This window comes from Phalacrocorax aristotelis, chromosome 6 (genome assembly GCF_949628215.1).
Source record: "Phalacrocorax aristotelis chromosome 6, bGulAri2.1, whole genome shotgun sequence".
Taxonomy (NCBI): Eukaryota; Metazoa; Chordata; class Aves; order Suliformes; family Phalacrocoracidae; genus Phalacrocorax; species Phalacrocorax aristotelis.
In genome coordinates, this window is record NC_134281.1 from 62,673,229 (window position 1) to 62,696,446 (window position 23,218).

At 48.2% G+C, this 23,218-nt stretch overlaps 1 protein-coding gene across 4 annotated transcripts in view; it reads left to right on the top strand.

The window, feature by feature from the left end:
- The first annotated feature begins 743 nt into the window (after nucleotides 1–743).
- Nucleotides 744–23,218, top strand: part of NTNG1 (netrin G1) — a 157,092-nt gene continuing 134,617 nt past the window's right edge. Inside the window, exons 1-2 of one of the 4 annotated variants that reach the window (XM_075098274.1) lie at nucleotides 744–1,311; nucleotides 6,979–7,687. In XM_075098274.1, coding sequence (XP_074954375.1) covers nucleotides 7,442–7,687 — 246 coding nt within the window. In that variant the 5' untranslated portion in view covers nucleotides 744–1,311; nucleotides 6,979–7,441. Of the gene's footprint in view, nucleotides 1,312–1,689; nucleotides 3,024–6,978; nucleotides 7,688–23,218 lie in introns of those variants that run through there. The other 3 variants (XM_075098271.1, XM_075098273.1, XM_075098272.1) reach the window with 3 other exon arrangements.

The following is a 23,218-nucleotide window of genomic DNA, read 5'->3' on the forward strand; positions in this document are numbered from 1 at the left end:
CGCATTTGACACCTCTTAACATGCAAAACACGCAAAGGACCGGTACGCACAGCTCCCGAGCGTTCACGGTACAGCCGCTGCCGGGCTGCCCCGCGCCAGCTTCCGCAGCCGCTCAGATTCAGTAGCAGGTAGCTGCCGGCAGTGAGCACCGTCCCCGCACGGCACCCACTGGTCGTTATTCGGTTTAGATGCTGTTTTACAGCCTGGGGAAGTCTGAAGGGGACAACTGCGTGCGTCCCGCACGGCGGAGCGGGACGCGGGGCCGCAGCTTTCGCATCTCTGGAGCGTGCGGGGTAGCGGCGGCGGCGGGCGGGGAAGGACCCGCGCTTCCCCGGCTCGCCCAGCCCCGCAGGGGGACCCCCGGGCCCGGCGGGCGGGGCCGGGCTGCGGCGAGAGCCGGGACCGCTCCGGGGTGCGGGGTGCGGGGTGCGGTGCGGGCAGCCGGGGCGCCCGGCGCCGTCCCGTGGGCGCGCGGCCGGGCTGCTGCGGGATAACACAGCAGGGAAAGCACGGCTGCGGCGGCGGGGCGAGCCGCCACAGCCCCCCGGAACCAGGGGTGTGCGTGCCCCCCGCAGGGCAGCCGGTGCCCCCTCCCCGGGGGAAGGCAGCGCCCCCCTCCCCCGAGCCCTCGGTGCGTACCCCTCCGCCCCCCCGCCCCGGGCAGGCGGCCCGCTCGGCGGGGGCGGCGGGGCGGGGAGCGCGGCGGCGGAGGGTGGGGGTGCGGGGGGGCGGCGCGGCGGCGGCGCTAGGGCCGCGCCTGGCGCGGGCCCGGAGGTGGGGTAGCTGCCGCCGCCCCGCGCGCCGGCAGTCGCGCGGAGGTCGCTCCGACGTGAGGAGGTGCCGCCGCCGCCGCCCGAAGTTTGGCCGCGCACCGGAGCCCTCCGCGCCGCAGCCCCGGCCCCGGCCGCGCTCCGCCAGCCCCCCGCCTCATGCCGCGGCCACCCTGAGCCGCGGTGGCGGGCGGGGAGCCCCCGCGGGCGGCACCTGCCCCGCGCCGCGATGCGCTGCGCGCCCGCGCACCGCCCGCCGCCCCGCCGAACGCCGGAGCACCGCGGCAGCGCGCCCGCCCGCCCCGCCGCCGCCGCGCCCCGCCGAACTTCGACGTCGACAAGTGCCTAGGGCCGGCGGCGGCCCCCGCCCGCGCCCCGCCGAGGCCCCGCGCCCCGCCGGCAACTTCCCCGGGGGGACCCTCCGCCGCCGCCCGCCCCACGGCCCCTCATGCCGCCGCCGAGGGAGCCCCAGCGCGTCCCGGCGCCGCCGCGGCTCCGCGCCGGCCCGCGGTGAGGCGAGGGCGCGGCCCGAGCCCGCCCGGTGAGTACGGCCCGCCGGGGCGGTGCGGTGGGGGGGCTGGGGGGGTGGGGTGCCGTGCGGTGCCCCCGCGGGGGCTCGGCCGCGCACCGAAAGCGGATCGGCGCGAGCCGCGCGCCCCCTGCCGCTGGCGTGGAGCGGGGCCGGGGCGGGGCCGGGGCGGGGCGGAACCCGCGCGGCGCTGCCCCCCGGCCCCCCCGCGGAGCTCGCGCGGGGCTTCCGAGGGGCGCGCGCGGGCGGGGGGAGCCCCGGGAGGCGGGGGGAGTCCCGGGGCGTGGGGGGAGAGCCCCGCCCCGCAGCGCGGTGTCCCCGTGCGGGGCCGGGGGGGACCGGAGTTCGGCGGGGCGGGGCGGGGCAGGGGGCGCAGCTCCGCGGAGCAGCGCGGAGCGCCGGGGCTCACCCCGGCATCTCGCCGCTCCCCCCGTCCCGCACCGCAGGTCGCGGCGGCGTGCGTGGGCGCCCACGCAAGAGCCCCGCAGCAGCCCCCCGTGTCGGCGGGCGGCGCGGACCAGCTGAGACCCGCAAAGCAGACGCGTTTGCCCTCTCCGAGGGGGGTGCGTGTTCGCTTTCGGCCCCCGCCGGGCGCACTTGCTACCGTTCCGCCATCAACTCGGCGGCGGTGCGGTGCGGTGCGCCGGGGGCCGGCCCCGCGCCGCGGCGGGCGGAGCAGGCGGCGGGATGCGCTAGCGGGGGCCTGAACCGCCGCCCTGCGCGGGCACGGTGCGGTGGGCGTGCGAAGCCGCGGCCCGGGCGCCAGCCGAAGGGAAGGAGACCGCAGCAGAACTTTTCCCCTGGCTTATTTTGTGGTGCGTGGGGCTTTTGTTTCGCTTTGCAAAAACAAAGGCTGATTTCTGGCACGTCTTTGGAGCGCTGAAGGATGCCTACCGCAGGGTTTCCAGCAGTTAGCGGCATGATCCTCATGGAGTCGTGGACTTTGCCACCAACCCTCAACCCTGTGACGCTGATGAGAAGCGGCACCAACTTTCTGGCTGTGTCTGGGAGAAGCTGGCAGTAGCGCAGAGCGAGCCCAGCGTCCAGGAGGCTGCCATCCCCGTGCCGCTTGGGAGCCGAGAGGGCCACCAGCTCACGCCGCGGCGGGGAGCCTCGGTAGCCTCGTACCCCGGACCCACTGCCCGGGGAGCGTGCGAACAGTGACGGCCAAAAACCCGCTCCAAATGCTAACTCAGATCTGGAGGGGGAAACCACACAGAGCAGACTGATGCTAGGTACAGAGATATTTGAGGCAATAAAGCCACAATTATAAGGATTCTATGGGAAAAACTTAAAGCAGCTACCTACCAAGGCTGTGAAATTCAAATAGCTGAAGTGCTTGTTCTGGGTGTGCTGACAGCCGATGATACCCGGCGAGTAACGGCAGTGGTAGCGTGAGGCGTCACTCAGCAAAGAATGATTTGGGAAACCAGAAACATGTTCAGTATAGTGCTGAATCCCATTTTTTGTGGTAGCAGAACGCTGTATTTTTTTTTTTTTCAGCCAATAGGTATTGGCGTTTTAAATTCCTCTTGCGGCAAAGAAATCTTTTTCTGCTAAATGGTTAAATAAGCTGGATGAAAATAGAAGCTAAACTTTGTTTGGAGCAGCGTCTGAGTCCGAAGGCACCACAGCCATTGTTTGGAATATGCTGTATTTCATGCAAGTATGACGGAAAGCGTGTATTAAGTCGTTAAATACAGGGCCTCATCTTGTTCGCATAGGTGAATAATTTTGCATTTATGAAAGAGGTTGGGCTGGTTTTTATTTCTCCGAACATCGGAGCTTTATATATACCAGGCTCTCAAGTCATCTTGATGTAGCAAGGTATGAGACACTTGGGTTTTATTAAACATAAGTTGCAGGTATGAGGACTAGTTCTGTTCGGTTAATACACATTTTTTGATACCTTCTAAACTGTCTTTAAATAATTAATACCTGGAGTGGCCACAGAGGATCTTTTTACCTGGGCTTGACCAGGTAATGTTCATCTGCTGAAGCTTTAGGGATACAAACTTAAAACATGCTTCCTGTGGAAAAAAAGCGCTGTGCAGGTGCCGGTGTCGGGAGGCGCAGCGGGTGCTCCTCGCCCTGCTCCACACTTTAGGCGGTTCTCCCCAGGCCGACATGCGTTGCAGCGTTGGTGCTTGGCTCTTGTCCTCGCCGTGCTTCTGCCCGGGGTTTGCGCAGCCGCCCCGGTGGGGGCTGGTGGCTGCCAGCTGGGGAGGGGGCTGGGGGGAGGCAGAGGAGGGGCGTTCGTGGGATCCAGAGTTCTGCTGAGGTGCGTGAAGGGGGCATCGCTCCGGCTGTGGGATTCACGTGCTGCGCGAGGGGTCACTTGCCCACCTGGGAAGGGCGGTGTGCGCGCAGGGCCACCTTTGCAGCTGGTGTTGGCCCGGGGGTGCGCTGCCTGCCGTTCCTGTAGCGTACCGACCGTGGCCTGAACGTCACTGTGCAGGCGGAGAGGTGCTCCGGGGGAGGCAGAGGCAGCAGGAGCAGCCTTCGGCACCCCTGCCTCCCGGTGTTCCCGTATTGCAGAGGCTACAGCACATGGGAGCGAACATCCGAGGCCCTAAACGTCCTGGCGACGTCCTGCCGTCACGTCGCCGTTGCCCCACAAAGGAGGTCTCCAGGAGCAGGGCTCTGGAGGCTGTGCATGCGTTAGCTGATGTCCCTCCGGCAGTTCGCCGCTCTCTCACCCCCGGTCAGTGAGGACACTGCTCCCCCTTTGCACCCCCAGGGGCCCCCAGCACCCAGGGCATGCGGCGGATCGGGGCTCCACGCATTAGTTACTCCCAGATTGTTCGATTGGTTTTTTGTAAGGTCAGACGCGTAGGCGTTGCTGGGGACAAAACCCCCATGGGTGCGTGTTGCCCGCAGCGAGGGGCTTAGCAATACGCGGCTGGTACAGCTGGAAACTTTAGGAATGTTTTTCTAAACACTTTTAAACAGAATAATTCAAATAGAGATGTCCTTAGCAATAGAGCACTGAGATGTAGAATGCATATCGTGAGTGACTCTGCAGGAATAAATATAAGCAAGACAAATGGTATAGCTCCGTCAGAAAAACCCCAGCAGCACTCAGCACATGATCCTTAATGTGCTTTGGTCAATATCTTTCTGTGTATCAATGGAAGCTCATTAGAAGAAGATATTGCAGGCTAACTGAGCCATGCCGTATTAGTTCTTGCCAAAGCTTGACATTTTTAATACATTAATAATATGTCTGTAATGTAATGGAAAACTATTAATCAGAACTGATTATATGCCAGAAATTTAAGCTATAATTGGCTGCTGCTCGTCAGGAATGTTTTGTCGTACGCTGCTACAGCTGCCTAATGCTCGGATGTCTTGCACTCCTCTGCACTTTTTCCTTGTCAGCGCACTAAATTCGATCGATGTTATAGTCTATAATTCTGTGTAACGACCATCATTATGTCTCTGGGTCCCTTTAATGAGAATTCGTTATATGGGAAGTATTCTAGTGCAGTGTGCTAAGGTGGTGGCTTGCTTTGTGTTATTTTAGTCCAATCCAGTCGTGTTTATTAGTGGGTCTGAGTCGCAGCAGTTATAAAAGGTTACAGGTAGCTGAAGCCCTAGCAAGGAAAATATTAAAGAAAACAAACCTATTTTTGCCTGAATATACAGGCTTCTAGGCTAAGGATAATTAAACTGAGTGACTTCTTATTTCTACACAGAAACATGATATTCACCTACTGTTTATTCCAACTATGACCAAGCCTTCACCAATACAGACTATATTTTGATTTGTCACAAATTTAAAATAATTTGGCTCTCTTTGTAGCTGAGCAGTTGTTTCCCTTTTGTGTAATGACTTGTCATGAGCTGTGGGGGTTTGGGGGTGGTTTCTTCCCCTGCAAAATAGTAAAATACATTGGAGAAGACTAGAGGGAAAGAGCATGAGGTGTGTTTAGAATGACATGGAAAGTGTTCTCTGAATGACTGAGTTCCAAGACGATAAGTAAACATTCCCTCTGAAAACAAAAAAGAATGTAAGGTCGCAAAAAAAAGCAGTGGCACTACACAGTGTGCTCCTTAAAAAGACTGAATTTTAATTTGGACTTAGATGTTTCTGCTTTTGTGTCAAATTCAGATTTGAAGCTTAATATATTTGAACTAATTGAGGATTGTTATTGCATGGAAATTCAGATATTCTCTGCATATTCTGATAAAATATAGGAGAGTTGTGTGGTAACACTTGATAAAATGAATATAATGGAAAATTGCATTTACGTCCATACGGCAATTATTGTAAATTACTTTGCTATGGAAACACAATTCAACCATCTGTTGGCATTTCATAGCGTCTGTAGTTTAGCTCAGTTTAAGATGAAGCATTATTTAAATATAGGGAGGCCGTTTGCGAATAGCTCTGAGGGTGAGTTTTGAAGACGGGTGTTACCAAAGCGACACACGAAGGAGCTCACCAGGTCACCTACCGCTCCCCATGGGTTCGGGGTGCAGGAGGGTTCATGACACTGGGCATAACTTAAAACTGGGAACCAGCAAAGCGGGCTGCAGAAAGCACTGACTTACAGTTGTTTCTTAACGTCCGCCTGACGGGTTTGCTTAGGTTTTAGCATCCAGACAGAAAAGTGCAGAGGTGCTGTGGCGCTGGCTGAAATCCTGCTCCTGCAGAGAGCGCGGCGCCCAGGCTCCCCGTCCTTGCTGGCATGGGCTGTCGCAGGCCGAGAGAAACGAGGTGGAGCTCTGAGCCCTGCTTTTCCTTGTCCGTGTTAGGGAACTTACTGCGTCTTCGCGGTTTCCCTCGTACATCATTTGTATTTTCACCTGCGCTTTTTAGAAAATGTCTATTTTAAGTCATCGTAATAGCATCCTAGGATTTTATACCTGTAATAATACGACTGAGGTGATACAAGCCAAGGGAGTTTCTAGTTGCTCTCTGAAGAGAGGAAAGGGGATATATTTGCTGTGAAATAAACGCTGAGCACACAGGTACCCCCACCCCCAAAGCTAGGAAAATGAGAGTGCCATAACAGAGCGGGAAAGCATCCTTATAATAAGCTACAAATGAACCACTATCTTTATCTGTAGTTTACTGTCAGTAAATCACAATTCAAAGGAAAAAAAAAAGAGCAAAAAAGAGTAAAGCTCTTCTAATGCTAATGAGAAATTTCAAGGAAGCGGAAGTGCGCTTCGTTATGCTTCCAAAAAAAAAAAAAACCCCAAAAATGACGCATAAGGCTTTTGGAGCTCGCTGAGGTTCCTTTTGCCAAGAGACTGTCGGCACCTGGTAGCCCTGATACCCATCTCTGTGTCACTTCAGTAGAAGAGCCTTCCTGCTGCTGCCCGCTCCCCTGACTGCCTGCCCGACCTGGGCAATGGTGCCGTTCAGTAGTTTGCTCTCCAGATTTGCTAGGGTGGAAATACAGTTCTGGAAGCAGGAACCTGTAACTCACCTGGAACGTTATAAATCTGTCTCTGTTAGAGAAGAGTTAAATCCTTCATGTCAAAATACTTTTCTCTGTGAATGATTTTGGTAGTTTGTTCATTCTAGCACAGCACCCACGGTAAAGGTTATCCATATTATACCAATTTGCTTTATATTGCATCAAACCTCCAAAATGTCAACATATCATATATTTCGTAATGCATTGATTCTTGGACAATAACTCTAACTCTTATTGTTTCTAAAAGGGTGCTGGTGCCAGAAGAAAGGAATGATTGATGGGAAACAGACACCAGCCTGTAGACACTCATCCTTTTGCTTCGGATGCTGATTTATCAGTGTGTCTGGGCATCCCCTGAGAGCCCTGAACACGGAGGATCACTCAGGGTTATCGACAGTGTAGCCGAAGACCTGCAACTTCACAAATTATTATCTGCTATTGGACATCTTTTACAGGAAGCCCTGACAGATAAGTTATAAGACAAAGGACAAGCGCTGCTTTGCTGTGAAAGGCTGTCATCGGAGTCTGGCTTGGCTTCTACCAAAGTCTTCAACTTAGTGAAACAAACACCCTAGCCTAATGCTTCACGTCTGAGTTGGAACCTGTTTTATAAAATCTATACATGTATATGTACATATATGTATAACCTATAGACTGCACGTACGCCAGTCCTGAGCATCCTTACAAAGGTGACATAAAAGGATTTAGAAATGTATTTGTCAAGATTCCTGTCACTTCACGCCCTCTGGGTTACCGTGTCCTCCGTGATGCAGCACTACCCTTCCGTGTGGGGACACTATGACGTGTGCAAGACTCAGATTTACACAGAAGAAGGAAAAGTATGGGATTACATGGCCTGCCAGCCGGAAGCCAGAGACATGATCAAATATGTAAAAGTGACTCTGGATCCCCCAGACATAACGTGTGGAGATCCTCCCGAGACTTTCTGTGCGATGGTAAGGCAAGCTTTTAATTTTGCGTAATTAGCGGGTGTGAATTTGTGGTAGATGGCTTCCAAATGGAAGCCCTAAAGCGCACATGTAGTTATCCAAAAGAATCTGTGTCGTATTCCGAGTGTGAAAGGTTCTGCTGAACAAAATGCTGAGCAGTAGACTGAGCTGGGCAATGAGGTGTTCTGCTTTTGGGGACCTCACTTGGCTTGAATTCAGTGTCTCTCTAGGTCAACTTTCAGTGACTTAAAAGAAAGTGGCATAAAACGCCTAGTGCGCTAAGCGTAACTGGGGTGCGTTTGCCTGGACCACGGAAGACTGGAGTGCATTGGTTCCAGTGCGATCACCTGAAAGCGTCATGGCATGGTGTAATTCAGCATCGCTTCCAAACATGAGATCATTGTTAGAAACTCAAACTGAAGAAGCTTGAAAAGTGGTGGTGGGAGCCGGGCTGATGGAGTTTTTCCGGCAAGCCCGCGCAGCCGCGGGCAGCATCGCCGGAGCCTTGCCACCGCGCGGGGCGGTTGCGTGCCAGCAGGTCCATACCCGTGTGCGTGGATGGTGCAGCAAGAAGCACCCTCAGGTGGGGGCAAGCTCTGCCAGCTACTGACAGCTTGCTTCTCCAGCTGAAGCTGTAGGCGTTCAGGGCAACCGAAAGAGACCAAAGCCAAGCTCCATAATTTAGATGCCCCTAAAATTAGAGGCTAGTTTTGGAAATGTTGGGCTTGGTAAATAATTGTACAGGTATGAGGAATCAGGCAGACGCTATATATGTCAACCTTTTACAGCTGTGCTGCTCCTAAGTGCTCGATAGATCGCGCAGTTAGAGGTCACTGGGGTTAAAAGAAATCTTCAACTTGTAGGTAACTTCTTTCTCCTCACGAACATGGAGGATTCATTTTCTTTGCCACTGAATATTTCTGTTAAATATTCAGTGGGAAATACAGTAGTTCTTGACTGGAAAATGTGAGTTTGAGATGCAAAACATATGTACTTACATCTATTAATAAAGCCCCGGAAGCGTACATCACATTACCTACATCATTTAGATTTGAAAAACCAACAAGTTCTGGTTAAGTGAGGTTATCGTAGCTGAGAAAAGTCTACAAGATATTTATTTGCCTGTGTACGAATCATCATCGCTGTTGTGACAGCATCCCCACAGGAAGGAAATTTGCTTTTAAATGCCTTATGGTATCGTTTTCAACCACTGCTGTTCTGTAAGGAGTTCAGGTCCAACCACACATACATTTAGGGCATTATGTGCACGCACGCAGCTGCTTCCCACGTACATTATGGTAATAGCCACGTGATAAATTGCGAGTTACGTGAATAAATTACATTCACTGTGAACCTTTGACTGCACCACTTGCTCTCTGCCCACTAATCCATCTCTACTGACTTGGCTTTGACACTCTAAACCTCTGAGCAGCTTCAAGCAGCCACTGTTTAAAAACAAATCAAAGCAACGTGCCCCACGTAATGCGGTCTGTTTCTTTTTTCTTTGTCTTGAAATGTATATTCTCCCTCAGAACAGTAATAGCTGTGATTTAGCTCTCAATCAGTGTCATTTAGTGACATCATGTAGTGAATAAGAAAAGTTGTTCTTTTAATGCTAAGGAAACTGCCCAGCAAAACTGGTTTCTTCCTTTTAGTGCAGATAAACATTGCGGTGGCTCCTGTCTTAACTAATTTTTTAAGTTTCCGAATGCCTTGGGTATAGGTCCAGTTTCTAGTTAGAATAATGCTTTTTAAAGAAAAAAACCCGCTCTCTAGTTAGAATAATGATTTAAAAAAAAAAAAAGACATTTTGATTAAATGTAAGTATTAAAAATGGTGTCAGAGCTCCTGAAAACGTTTGACCTAGCAAGGTCCTTGATGCTGTAACGGCGATGGAAGTTTGCTCGGGGTCACCTGAGGCGATGGGTGTAGTTCACTTGCTGCTTAGGCCTTTGGGGCGCTGAAGGTCACCAGAACCCCGACACGGGGAGCAGTGAAAGAGGAAGAACTGGGTAGAGGGAGGGAGAGCTGCACCATGAGGGGTGTGGGTGTGGAGTGATTGCCTCCGACGTGATAACCTCTTGTATTTGCTTTCAGTACAGCTCTATAGCGTGCATATACACTATATTCCCATTTGTGCTCGTAGTTGCTCGACTTACTTGAAACGTTAAGAAAATGACAGAAATAATTTGATGTTCCTGAGGCACTGCAGAGCAGCAGAGCGGTCGCATCCCTGAAATGCTTCATGTCTGTCTTGTACTATAGCTACATGAAGAAATAACACATTTCCTTCAAAACAAGGTTTTAGATATTTGTAGGGCTGAGCCTTTGGTATTTCGAGATCTTTTATTTTTGTGTTCGTTGTTAGTTTTAGAATATGAGTTAAGGAGATAGCGCTGTTGTACTTGGAGAAGGTGGGCAGTGGAGAAGAGTGCGTTCCTGTCAGGCGTGTTCCTGCACTAAAAATCCTGAATTTGAAATGGCAGCTATCTGAGGGTTTCTCTTCAGCACGGTGGAGTGCCAAATTGACTTACACAAATGCCAGGTTTTATTGTTGAGAGCATTGGGTATTTGCGTGCTAAACCTGCGTGCCGATGCGGTGTTACTGAAGTCAGGTTAACGCCCAGCTGCCTGCTGGTCATTCCGTGGAGGAGGCCGGGGCCCGCTCAGATACCCTGATGATAAGCAAGGGTACCAGAGAGCTGAGCCTGCTTCTGCAGGAAGAGGAGGAGGCTGAAGCAGCCTCATGTTCTGTTCCGGTATCAGTTCTCTGATCAGGCTTGGTAATTTTCTGTTTGCCAAGACTATAGGGACTAAGGTTCTAGCTGTTGAGTCCGTGTCAGCTATCAGTGTATCATATCCCTGATACAGAACCAGACTGAGAGGTTCACCCAAGTCCCGCGGGGAGATCATGGTTAGACCTAAGGCAGTCTGTGAGAGGGGGACGATAACAGTCTGCAATAGCACACAGTGCAATCGTGCATTGCGACGCGTGCGAGCCCACGATACCGAGGAGGCGGGCAGTTAATGGTCAGATTTGCCTCCTACTTATTTCTGCATATTCCCCATGGAATTCAATGTTCTTACGAGTCCATTACAAATTTTTACTCAGTGAGCCCGTTCGCTTGGCAGGCTGAATAACGAGGCTGCGCACGTTCAGATCTGTTGCAGAATGCAGCATGCCTCTGGTTGGTAGCTAAACCCGGCACGTGGCAGCTCACCACCTGTAGGTACTGTTGGGTCCTCCCTCGAGGGCAGCGTCCGTAGCTGTTACGGGGAACATGCAGCAGGAAAAGTATCCCACGGTTGCTTTTATGCAATCTAGTCTGAGAATATTATCGTTTCTGGCGACATTCGGTATTGACAACTCGTGAGATTATTCTGAAATCTCAAACCCCTGAAGTCCTATGATTATGTGAGATTCTCAGCTTTCATTTAAAACATCATCTTTATTTTCTTAGTCCTTCTGGTTGCAGAGAAAAGTTTGAAAATGAAACTGAGAAGCTCAAAAAGCAGAAGACAAATATATAGTCCTCCAAACCATTATTTGTTTAGAATCTCATCATTTTTAAAGTTGCTCAGGATTTTTAGGGCTTGGGAAAGGATTTTGCCAGAGAGGAGAGGTGCACGAAAGGAACATATGAACAAATGAATGGCTTAGGGCATTGGTGAGAGCGTGTCTGGCACCGCACGCTCACGCTTCGCTGCCTGGGAGGAGCGGGGAGGGCAAGGAGAAGGGGAAGAAGCTACTTCACGTTTTCAGAACTGCAGGATTCACTTTGCAAATTTTTAAGTACCTGGGGGTGCTAGTTCTTGTGGCCTGCAGCATTTTGGTTTGCAAAACAAATTTGCTTTAAATCTTGCTGGTGAAATCTTCTACTTCCCTCTTTGTAAGTGTGTGTTACAATTTCACAAGACTCCATCCAGTTATAAAAAGAAACGAATCTGACTTTTCAGGACCGTCACTGTCTTTTGCCCTACAAGAACGGTGCGTAGGTGGTTCTGACAACTTTATTTCTAAAACGTTTGCCGGCTGTGCCCCCGGGCCGAGCATCGGGAGCCGCTCACGGCGCGGGGTCCCCCCGCCCCAGAGCTGCGCCGGCCCCTGTGCTGAAATCCAGCCCTTAGCGAGGGGCTTGCATTCAAACCTTAGCCGGGATTAGTGTGAAATTCATCACGGGTTTAACCTGGAGACTCCTAGTGGCTATTGCTGTGACTGGCAAACTGGAGATGAGATTACGTTACCAGCCTGTTTGCAGCTGGAGCGGCAGCATAGAAATACAACTTTCTGCTTATGTTTAGACCTAGCTTTTGTAACATCATCCCCCACCCCAGTGGCTAAAAAAGGGTGAAATTATCGGCAGTTATTGGTGCCTGCAGCTAATTTTCTTCATAGGTTAAACAGAAGCTTGAAAAGAAGCCTACAGACCGGAGTCGTGTGTGTTTGTACAATTTATAGAGCAGAAATGCTGATGACAGTAGGAATTTGAGCCCCTGAGTGCTACTCTGTATTTCATAGCCAATCAAAACTAAATTAAGAAACAAAGATTATTAAAAAGTCTTCTGTGCATTTAATTCTGGCATAATATTACGAGGTGGACATTAAATTTTTCCCTCTGAGACTTTCAGCATCATTAATATAGCATTTCTTTAATTACAAGTGGGCTCATATTCCTTAAAAAAGGGAAAACACTCTGTAGTATAGTTAGTGATACCATTATTATGTTTACTGAATGAATTAAATGAACAGATATTCTTCTGAGTAACGTATAAATCAAAAGGTGAAAAAAAGTGGGTTTTGAAGCATTTTGGCATGCATACATGCATTCTTGGGTAAGATATTTTAAAACGGTGTTGAACAATACCGTTAAGAGATGCTGATAAGAGAAAAACTTTTTTCTTTTACGGGCTGAACAAGGACATACAGTCCTTCGTTTTAGTTCCACCTGCGCGATCTTGCTAGGTAGCAGGGGGTGGGATGGGAACAGGGGGCTAAAGATGAGGCTACTCTTCCTGCCGTGTTTAACGTGGATTTTCACAGTCACATACTTTAAAAGTACGTCCAGCTCAAAGTTATTGCAGACTTCATTTACAATTCGTGGAGTCATCTGTTCTGAACTCTTCTGAGCGCATTTAATTAGTACAAGTTTTGCTTTGTCATTGTTGGAAAAAACCTTATCCTTCAGGGAGCAGAGTTTTTATTTTGGTGTTTCCTTTTAAGTTACTGGACATTTCACTCCATTTCCAGTACCGCAAGACCTGCGTGGTGAGCTGCAACCCCTCCGTCCCTTCCCCTCTCCCCTCGCCACCCCACTGACACGGTGGATGGCTGCTGCCACCAAAGCGTCACTTCGCTCGGTACGTTCCAGCCTCAGTGCAGAGCTGCTAGCAGGACAGGAGGGAAGCGGGAAGCACACACCGTGCCCCTTCGCCTCCCGCTCCCTCCCGCTTGCCAGCGCGGGGGCGGCAGCCTACCTGTGCCTTTGGTAGCAGCCTGCCCGCAGACCCGTCAAAGGCGCCTTGCTCCTCGGACCTCTTGGCAAAGGAGTTCTTGGTTTCATAAAAGAGAAAAAAAGATTGATATACTTAATGACAGCAGGAATTAAAAAAATGTTTCGGTAAAATCTCTGTCTTCTTCCAACTGGAAGCAATCTAAAAAGTAATAATTCCTCATAAATCAAAGCTGAGGAGTGCCAGTACAACAGATTTGCATTTTATTCATTATCACACATCAAGATTCCCCAGTAAATCATTAACAAAACTCTATCTGGTTGCTTTTTTTTGTTTTTTCCTCAGTTACACTTTGGGTACCAGAATGTTTTCAAATCTTAAACAAAGCAAAAGCACACCCCCAAGGTACTTAAGTTGTTAAAAATATTTGAGGGTAAAACAGGGTTCCTAAACAAAGTCAAGGGCTTCTACTTATTTTCTGTTGCAAGACTTTTAAGGCACATATCACAACTATATGTAAAAGTGCATCCTTTTAACAAGATGTATATTTTGTAAATACACTTCACAGAAACTGCTTAACTGCTGCTTTTAACACTGCTTTTATTCCATTTGGTACTTGCTCTGCCTGTTTTGGTTTTTCCCCTGAAGTTAACTGGAAATATTAGACGTTTGTAAGCCAACACAGTGATCACGGTATTGTGATAATAATTGACCTTAGAAAGCAAGGGATTGCTGGGGGCGATCGTGGCTCTGGGGTGGGGTCCTCACAAGTTCCGGAGCTGGTGCCCCTCCGTGATGCCCTCAGCACCCCGGGTCCCCCCCCGTGCCTTCCCCTGCCGGCCGAGGGGGTGGCTGCGGGGAGCTGCCCACGTCCTCCCCGGGAACTCGGCCGTTTGCGCTTCCTTGGGTGCGGAAACACCCAAGTTTTACAGAGAAATATATAGAGAAATATAGAGAAATAAATGGCTTCCACTGTAAAATGGCTACTCTGACATCCACAGGGGAGTCGGAATGGCTCGCAGTCAGCGCAGCTGGACCAGAAACAACCCCTCAGCAGCACCTGTAGTGCTGCCTTCTGCAGTACAACAATGCTAATTCATAAATAAAACCTTGACTAGCAGCCTATTGCAATTTGTACCAGGGGTGATCTTGAGCCTGTGCTCGTGCAGGGAGGTTCTCCGAACAGGCTTTGCTGAGGCAGAGGGGCGGCGCAGCATCCCGACCAGCACCCCTCGTCCGGGTAGGGCAGCGCATCACCTGGGCTGCGGTCCCATGGCGGCGGGTCACCCCGCTCCTCCTCTGCTAGAAACCCTGAACTGAGATTTATTTTTTCCTAGAGGGGGTAGATCCGCCTTTCAGCAGGGCGACCTCTGCTTTCCGACCCGCTGGTGCCCGGCAGCCAGCCCGGCGGTGCGGGATCACCCCCGTCGCGGGAGCAGCCGGTTTGCTGCCGCATGGTTCGGTCACGGGCGCGATGCCCCGCGGTCCCCGGGAGCTGTGCAGCGTTAGGCATTCCAGGCTTCTCTCTCATTTTGAGGACAGCGTACAAGGAGTGTGATATTATATTTCTTCCCGCTGTGATGGGTAAGTCTCAGAGTGTGGATTTTGGATTTACTTGGCAAAACTGAGCAGAGCTAGCTTTACGCTGCTCAGGTTTGTCCATATTATCTGGACAAACATATTTTTCTCATTTGTTTAGTACCTGTGTGTGTCTCAACCCCAGAGTTTCGTGTTTCTTTCTTGCAGGGTTTGTACTGTGTAACAGCTAAGAATCACTGGGAATCAAACGCACGTTCCTGAGGCACTTCCATATATTAAAATTTCCATTTGTAAGCATCTTAGTTGAAACAAAGCCAGTGCTGAAACTCAGCCGAGAGTTCTGCAAACCTTGCGAACATCAGGACGACTGTTGTGGTTAGCGGTCTCCCCTGGACTCCTTCGAGAAGGCAGAAGTCGATAAGTTGGCTCCCAAATAATGATTTTAACGTTCAGACATTTATGTTACTGGTTAAGCAGCCAGTCCCATATAGAGCCCAAGTCGGCCCATGCAAACGTTTAAGCCCACAGAATGCCAGGGCATTCAAGTAAAAAGGTAGAGACCGAGACGATGACCGGGCGCCCATATCCCTTCTGCTCCATGCTGTGGAGCAGAGGGGGAGAAATGCAGACAAGCATCAGCAGTTCCTGTTGCCAAAGTGTAGGAATTACCCATCTCCTCACGCAAGGATGAAAACCTGTCGTTTGTTTTTACCCACAGAGTTTAGAAAAGGGATGAATTTCTGGGAGCTGCTGAATTTTAGTGTGAGTACCTTTGGTACAATTACTGCTGCTTTTTATTTTCCTTTTAAACAATACTGATACTGTTTTGCCAAAGCTGCGATTTCAGATACATAAAACCCCCGCATACTTACTTAAAAGTGGCTAAAACCAGGTAAAAGATTTGTTAAACCAAATATTTCTTGACTTTTTTCAAGGCCTATAAGCACTAGCTGGATCTGAAAAATGAGAAATAACCCCAGATGGTATTAAGGTCACTGACAGTGGAGATGCACGTCCCTGGGAAAACTGGGATGGTAATCTCACCAGCTGAAAAGTAGGAAGTAGTTCTGTACCCCATCTACTTGTAGAAACAATGGCTGTTGATACGCATTTTAGGTATGGAAGTTTATGTTTTTACAGGTCACTTGCGGTGACATCATCTTGGTCTACAAGTATAGCTAGGGACATGAAAATCCTCGGCGCTGAGCTGGCTTGGCAACATGTGTAAGTGATTTCATATAGCTTTGATGTTTGCTCTATCGCATTTTCTGTAAAATGGTTTTATGTGTTGTCTTCTAGTTCTTTAGGCAGATTGCTTATATGGAATTTAGGATTAAAAAAGGAGAGGAAAGAAAAGGGTGCAAATTAATTTTAATTGTATTTATTACAAGCAAGAAATTGTGTTATACCAGAGATATTTTATGTCAGGCTTCAGCCCAGAGAGAATTTTTATAGCTAAGTAGCTGTAAAACCGTTAAAAGGGGACACCATTATGGTGAGAGGAGAGTTTTCTTACATGTACGTACTGTATCTTTCCGGCATCCTGGTGCATTTTAGATTTTTATCTGTAAAACTGTCAGGAGCCATCATTTTAACTCATCAGTTTGATTTGTACCATCTACACCTGCTCATAAGGTGCTTTCCTCCAGAGAAAACTAGGAACAGAGCTGCTTGTGGGTGACATTTACAAATGACTGGGGGGAAAAAAAAGGTGAAAAAAAAAGGACTAACAAATGACTGCACAAAAGCCCTCATCTTTTACAAACAACAGTGTGCCTAGTTATAGAAAAAAGCATGGAATGTAATTTTCTGACTGCTAAAACAACTCTTTCTGCATGTGCTATTTTCCCTGTCTATTTTTATCGCAGCCTTCCAGACTCTGACATGTCTTTTGGCTTCCTTGACCATATGGATCTGCCAAGCAGTACAAATACTGTAGGGATAGCCTGCAGGAATATCCTAGCAAGGTGTCTTGCTCTGCAAGAGTTTGCTCAGACTTCCAGAAACATTAAGTAATGGGTTTAAGGGGTTCAAGCAGTGTAGGTTTCTCAGTAAAAATTTGGGGTAGATTTTTGCCAGCAGTGTGCACCTGGGGTCCCCTTTTTCCTGAAATAAAAATGAGGGAAGCTTTTGAAAAGAAAAGGTTAAGAACATACAAGCTTTTTATTATCTGAAGCACTGGCTTTGATTTTTTTTAAAGTGCCCTTCCATAACTCAAGAGCTGGTAGAGGTGAATCATAATGTATATTTCATGCCTAAGAGTCAGTGACTGACTTTCCATAAACAGGACTTAAAATATGATCTTCCACTGAAATTGATGCGCCCTGTATAAGTCAACAGAAGGACTTCCACTGACAGCAGTGGATTGTGCCCAAATACTGCTTCCTTAGTAGTGCGTCTTATTCTCTGTGCTGCACTAGTTTGAAACTCTCGACTGGAAACTTTAAAACCATCTTAAGTAAAAACAAAATTAACAGTACGCCTTTATCTTTTTGTCTTTTCCTTGTCAGACCAATTTCACTGAAGTTCCTTTATTTCCAACCTTTTTTCAGTTATAAAATGTTCTTTACTCATTATACTGGTGCTTGTTCTTGGATTACTTCACCCCTGTGAGCTTCAGTGCAAGGCTGATTGTCTTAGTGCCAGGATAGGGTTTGGTTAAGGGAACACATTTTTTTCTTGGGTACAGTTTCAGCAATTTTGGGGCACACAAGAATGCACCAAAAGCATATTTTAGACCTTCTAGCTGGAAAGTACCAGCTAGAATACATATAATAAGTATCGGGGTTTGCATATTAAATATATTGGTTTAGCTTTATGCATCTCATGGCTTATTGGTAAATAATTAAAAAGGACAGAAGACTATTAATGAATAATCTTCCCGTAGTTCTCCATAATTGCGCCACCGTCAGTTGCAGCACTCAACATTAGCTAAGCATCATTGTTTATAAACTTCAGGTTTTATAAGTTTAAAAGCAAGCCTCCAAACAAGAGTTCAGCAGTTCCCTTTTTTGTCAGTCAGAACAGACGGGGTTCTCGGCATAACATTTTGTGAAACTTTAAGCTGGAATAGGGAGTATGCCATTTTTAAACATTAAACAATGAACAAACGGTTGATGTTTGAAATTTGCAAGGGTTTCGTTTGTTTCTTGAAGCCACACATACATTTGTCTCCCCTCCTCCTACAAGTTGTTCCTACCAATCCTCAGCTGGTGTAGGGTGGTGTAGGTGTATTGAACAGGATGGTGCGGCCACCGTGGAGAAGGCGGCTCCCATACCTCTGCCTCCTGTGCTGTCCCTGCTCCCCCTGGGGCCGGACCCTCTCTCCAGCCTTGCTGAAATGGAGGCCTTTGAAAATGGTGGAGAAAGGGAAGACTGAAGAGAGAAATGGGGAGTTGTGCCAAAGAACACAAGAGCCAGCCTTCCTCCTGGCTGGGTCCCTGCCTCGTCACACCTTCAGGGCTGTGACGCGTGAGAAGCCACCAGAGCGGATGGATTTGTTCTAACTTACGCTTCTGCTACCCTTTTTTGGGCAACAGTCTCTTAAAATGGTACAGACCCCTACAGCCCTCAGTTACGGACCTTGGACGGGTACAAGTGAAACATTTTTGAGTCCTTTTGAAGTCTTAAGGTTAAGGAGTTCAGCAGTAGGGTGGGAGAGGTGCGTGCTGAAGCGTGGATTGGTTCATGAGGACCCCTTACCATGCTGCTTTTCCTAGGAGCAGTCTCCAAGAGAGTAACCACATTGCAGGAGTGCAGAGGAGGCAGGCACAGCCTTTTTACAGGCAGCATTCGACTCTCCCGATCAATAATAATCTGACTAAAAATTTGGAGTAAATGTCATTCTGGTGATTGTATCTTGTCAAGGGCCTCGTACTGGTAAGCGATGGGTTTGGAATGATAAAATCGTGCGTAAGATCAGAAACAAAAAGTCAGAGAGCAGCAGGGCCCCACTGAATTTAACCTTTTCAGTTCCCATCCTCAAGGTCATTGCACCTATACTAATGCAACTGTGAGCATCCTCCCCTTGCCAGGCCAGTTCCTTCTGATACCTCAAAAGAAGATGTACAGGAGCTGATCAAGAAAAAATAATGCTTCTCACAAATTAAGTACGGAGATGAATGGCACCTGTGACAACCTGTTTTAACACCTTTTTTAATGACACCACCTTACATGAGCTTCTCTAAACTCCCGTCACATAAGCCAGTCACTGTTGGGTTTTTTTTAGCCGCCATCTTAGGTCCAAGGCCTCGAAAGTAGCTATAAGGGCAATGCTGAGCAAGCCTTTGCTGTCGCTGCCTTTACTCTGGATTAGTAATTGGTTTGTTTACCATTACGAGCTGTATAAAGCCTTTGAGGAAGAGCAGAACGTGTTTACTTTTACAAGGATGAAATAAATCATGAATTGGAAACACCTTTGGCATGAATATCCCCTTTAACCAGGGGTCAGCTCCGCAGTGTTTTGCTGGGAAATACATGTGAACGTCAGTGGTGGAGCACGGGGCTGCGGCTGAAGAACAGGGTGGTAAAGCTCCTCCCTTGAGCACGGGTAATGGCAATCTACAAGGCAGCGCCGTCTCGGTGGCAGAGCCTGCCCTGCGATCCTTCACGTGCCTGGAGTGGCCAGCGAGGCGTTGCAGCCCCCGAGCGACCCGCGCACGTGGAGAGCAGCACGCAGCTGCGTCGCGTCTCAGAAGGTGACGACGGAGATCCCTCATATTTCTCTGCCGATCTCGGAGGATGCTTGGATAATTCATTTGCAGGGGAAATCGGGTTTTCTCCAGGTAAGAAATGCCCGTGAGATTCCAACAGCGTTGCCACGGACTTTGTTAGCAGACATTATCTGACTCATAAACTCACAAAGCAGAGAAACTTATAGCTGAGCCTACAGTTCTGCTGTATCTGACAGTACGGATGTCTGCTTAAGCCTTGCACTAGGTAGGTCTCCACATGCCAGGTAGTTGGGTTCAGTTATTGTTGGTTTCAATAATTCATAGTTTTCTGACTTAGGTGTCTTAACGCTTTATGCAGAAAAGCAATACAGAAAGTAAACACAACGACATCTGGGCATGCTTTACAAGTAATTTACAGAGCCTTAAGCTAATGAGAAATGAGAGTTCATTTCTACGCTATCTGTGGCTCCATGTCTTATTCTGCAATCTGAACCTCACAGGCATTGAGCAGATCTGCAGCCATAGAAGAGAGCTATTTTCTGATTTGTTTTGGTTTTTTAGTGGAATGTTTTTAGCTTTTCTTAGTTTAAATCAGGTTCCAGCTATTTTTTTATAATTTTCCTTTTGTTAATTGTCTATGTGAAGGTCACAGAACTAGAGTTGTAAAAAAAAAATCTAATTTTAACCTGCAGTTGATTTATGAAATGATACTTGATTCCTTGAGTTTGTGAAAATAACATATACCACTAATAATCTCTCGGAACTGATTTAACACCATATTCTGTTGCAGTGCTAGGAAGAAGCCAAGGACTTGTAACAATCCGTCATTTGCAGTGACATTTTTATTACTCTTTCAGAAACGCTGTGCTTTAATTGTCTCCCTGCTTCAAATCAACTGCTTAGTTTGCTTTTACAGTATTTTCTTCTCTATAGTTATCATTGCCCTTGCTATCAGAAACTTAAACTCTCTGTATATTCCTAGCATGGTAACTACTAAGAGGAACAGGAGCAGAGAATGTACCTGTGTCCCTTTAGTTTAAGACAGTGAAAATGCTATATTTGATTGCAAGTCACATTTTTATGGAGTTCACACCGAATTCCTTAGAGACCCGCATCCCAGGCAATTCCCCCTTGGTTCACTAGGATTGAGCTGAGAGGAAATCCATCCAAAATAATATACTTTTTTTTGTTTTGTACGGTTATGAAGTTGGCAACAAGCTGCCCAATAGAGAAATGGCTTTGCTTTCAACTGTTAAAAAGGAGCTGTAAGCTCTTAATTTAGTAGCGGTGTCGCTAGTGCTGTAGCATCTTCTGCAGTGTGCCTCCAACTGATGAACTGAAGCGCAGCTATAAATAGCAATGATGTCTTTGTCAGCTTGTGAGAAAAAGGGGTTGGGTTCCCCCCCCATCCCCTGAAAGGACGTGTAGTAAGGCACCTCTGATCTCTTCCTTGCTTAGTACATAGGTTTATCTGTTTGATGGGCTGCTGAATCAGAACACTGATCTGCTGCCTGCTGGTTCACGCCGTCGCTCCGTGAGCAACAGGAACACGGCCCCAAGGCTGTGTTGTATATGATGGGCACCCCAAAGTTTAGCAATTGCGTCAAGTTCTCACCTTTACAGTTCAGGACTTTGGGGTGACCTTCCCTTTTCAAGTGAGAGGTGATTTCTCCCCACCCCAAAACATGCTTGCCTGAACCACAGCCTGGCTAAATTGCATGCTCAGACCTGCAGTCCCCGTGTATCCCCTGCGCACCTCGGTGACGAGGGACCCCCTGCCAGCACCCCAAATCCTTGGGAGGTCCCTTCGCAGCTGGGCTGCTCCTTCACTGCTCTACGTCTGATAAACAAGAAGTCGTCTGAAGAGCAAATGGCTTGTTGGATTGCGTCTACCTGCTCTGTATTTTAAGAGAGCACCTGTCAGAAAAGCGTTGTTTCACAAATCCCTGGTTTGGGGACCCGATGCAGTGACAAAGAGGAGGGACTTGGTAGCGGCTGTGGCAGCGAGGCTGGTCGGCTTGCTAAGAGGTTTCAGTGGAGCAGGTGAAATCTGTTCTGGATTCTGAATCACGAATGCATTCAGGCAAAATAACAATTGGGGAATTAAAAAGTTAATTTGCAGGGCTTGCATGTCTTCAGGTTCGTTCACTTGAGAATATTTTTTGAGGGTAACGTTAGATGCTAAGGGAAAGTTACAGTGATGCTTGTGACTAATGGATAAGGTGTAGTGTGCTCTGTGATGCTGTGAGAAAAATGCTGATGCATTAACCTATATCAGATAAAACAGCACCAGCATCAACAAAAAAACACCAAAAAATCAACCCCAAAACTCAACCCACCCACCCCCCCCGCCAAATCCTGAAAGATTTTTATAAAGTTTTTGAGACTCCACATTGGTATCATTTTAGAGGATGTTTATAACTAGTAGCCACACAAGTAATTGCAGATTACACTGTCATACAACTCCATTAACTAGGTGAAGGGAAAATAGCAACATTTTCGTTTTAATGAGGTGTCTGCTCTCTCCTCCTCTGTACCGTGCATCTTAACGTACCTGGCTGTCTGCACTGACTTGGGGCTCCACGGCTTTGTCATTTCTTAGCAATTCCATTCTCTAATTTCTTCTGACACGTGCTTAAATCCACAAGAAATGCGAGGTGAGGCAGAGAGGATTCCTGCAGACTGCCACACCGTAAGAGGAGCGCTCATTTGCATTATTCATTAGGTAAAGGCACTGATTTGCATCTCATTTTGGTCATCTCCATTTCCAGGCAGAGGATGTAGAGAATCTTCAGAATTGCTGAATTTTTATGGTCTTAATAGTGTTCTTTTGGGATTAAGTCTCCATTGTCTGCTGCCCCGTCATTTGTCCCACACTTACCTCAAATACCTACAGAAATGACATTCTTTTGTTCTTTTCATAACGAACTGCAGCTATTTCCTGCATGGCAAAAGTGTGCTAATTTCTTTTGTCATTGCAATTCTAAAAGTATTTTTTATCAAAGTCATGATATTTGTAGTTAGATTATTATGATCTTTTTCCCTGTTGTTCTGAGGTTATGGTTCAAAAGCAAAAGCTTGTGAAGCAGCTGCAGCGATTACATGTGATCTGACAGTATCCACAAATTTTTATTTTGCTGTTGAGCATTCGTAAGCAGAAGGCTACTAAGAACTGTGTGACTTCTGTTAAGTAACACGTTAACATAGTAAAGTTGAGAAACAGAATAGCCCTAGATAACTTTCTACAGTTTTGCTCTTTTATAAGCTTTATGAACCAATTTACATTATGTTTAGCATTAATATTTGATTTTGAAATCTACACTGTAAAAAGGGGGTGGGGGGATATCGCTGTTCTTTCCGCAGTGCACTGGGGGGTGGACTGGCACTATTGGGGTCTTCCATCCTGTCATTAAACACAGGAAACTGTCTGGGGAAATTAGGAAATCTAGATGACACAAACAGGTGTCATTATTTCGTATATGCTTTTTGAGAAAATACACACGACAAACACCCTAGAAAACACCGCTGAACCCCAGAGCTGCTCCCTGACCCGTTGTTTACCTCCCAGGGCACAAATGGCTAAAACAAACGGTGGCTTATTCTGACCCCCACAGCCCTCAGTTAAACTTGGTGCTTCACTGCTCTGGATCTTGTACAAAAATAAGGGAGGGCGTTGTCCCCGTTTTAAATAGCTTACAGTATAATTGAAACACAAAAACGTAAAAAGTAAAAACAGAGCGGGGATCTGAAGGCTGACTTCAGCGCGATGAGGTGCTGAGGCTGGTGATTATGCATTATTTCTATTTTTTGTTGTGACTACGGCATGGCTCTCGGGCTGATGCTGTAAGTTGACTGATTTCTTGGGGGTGCCACG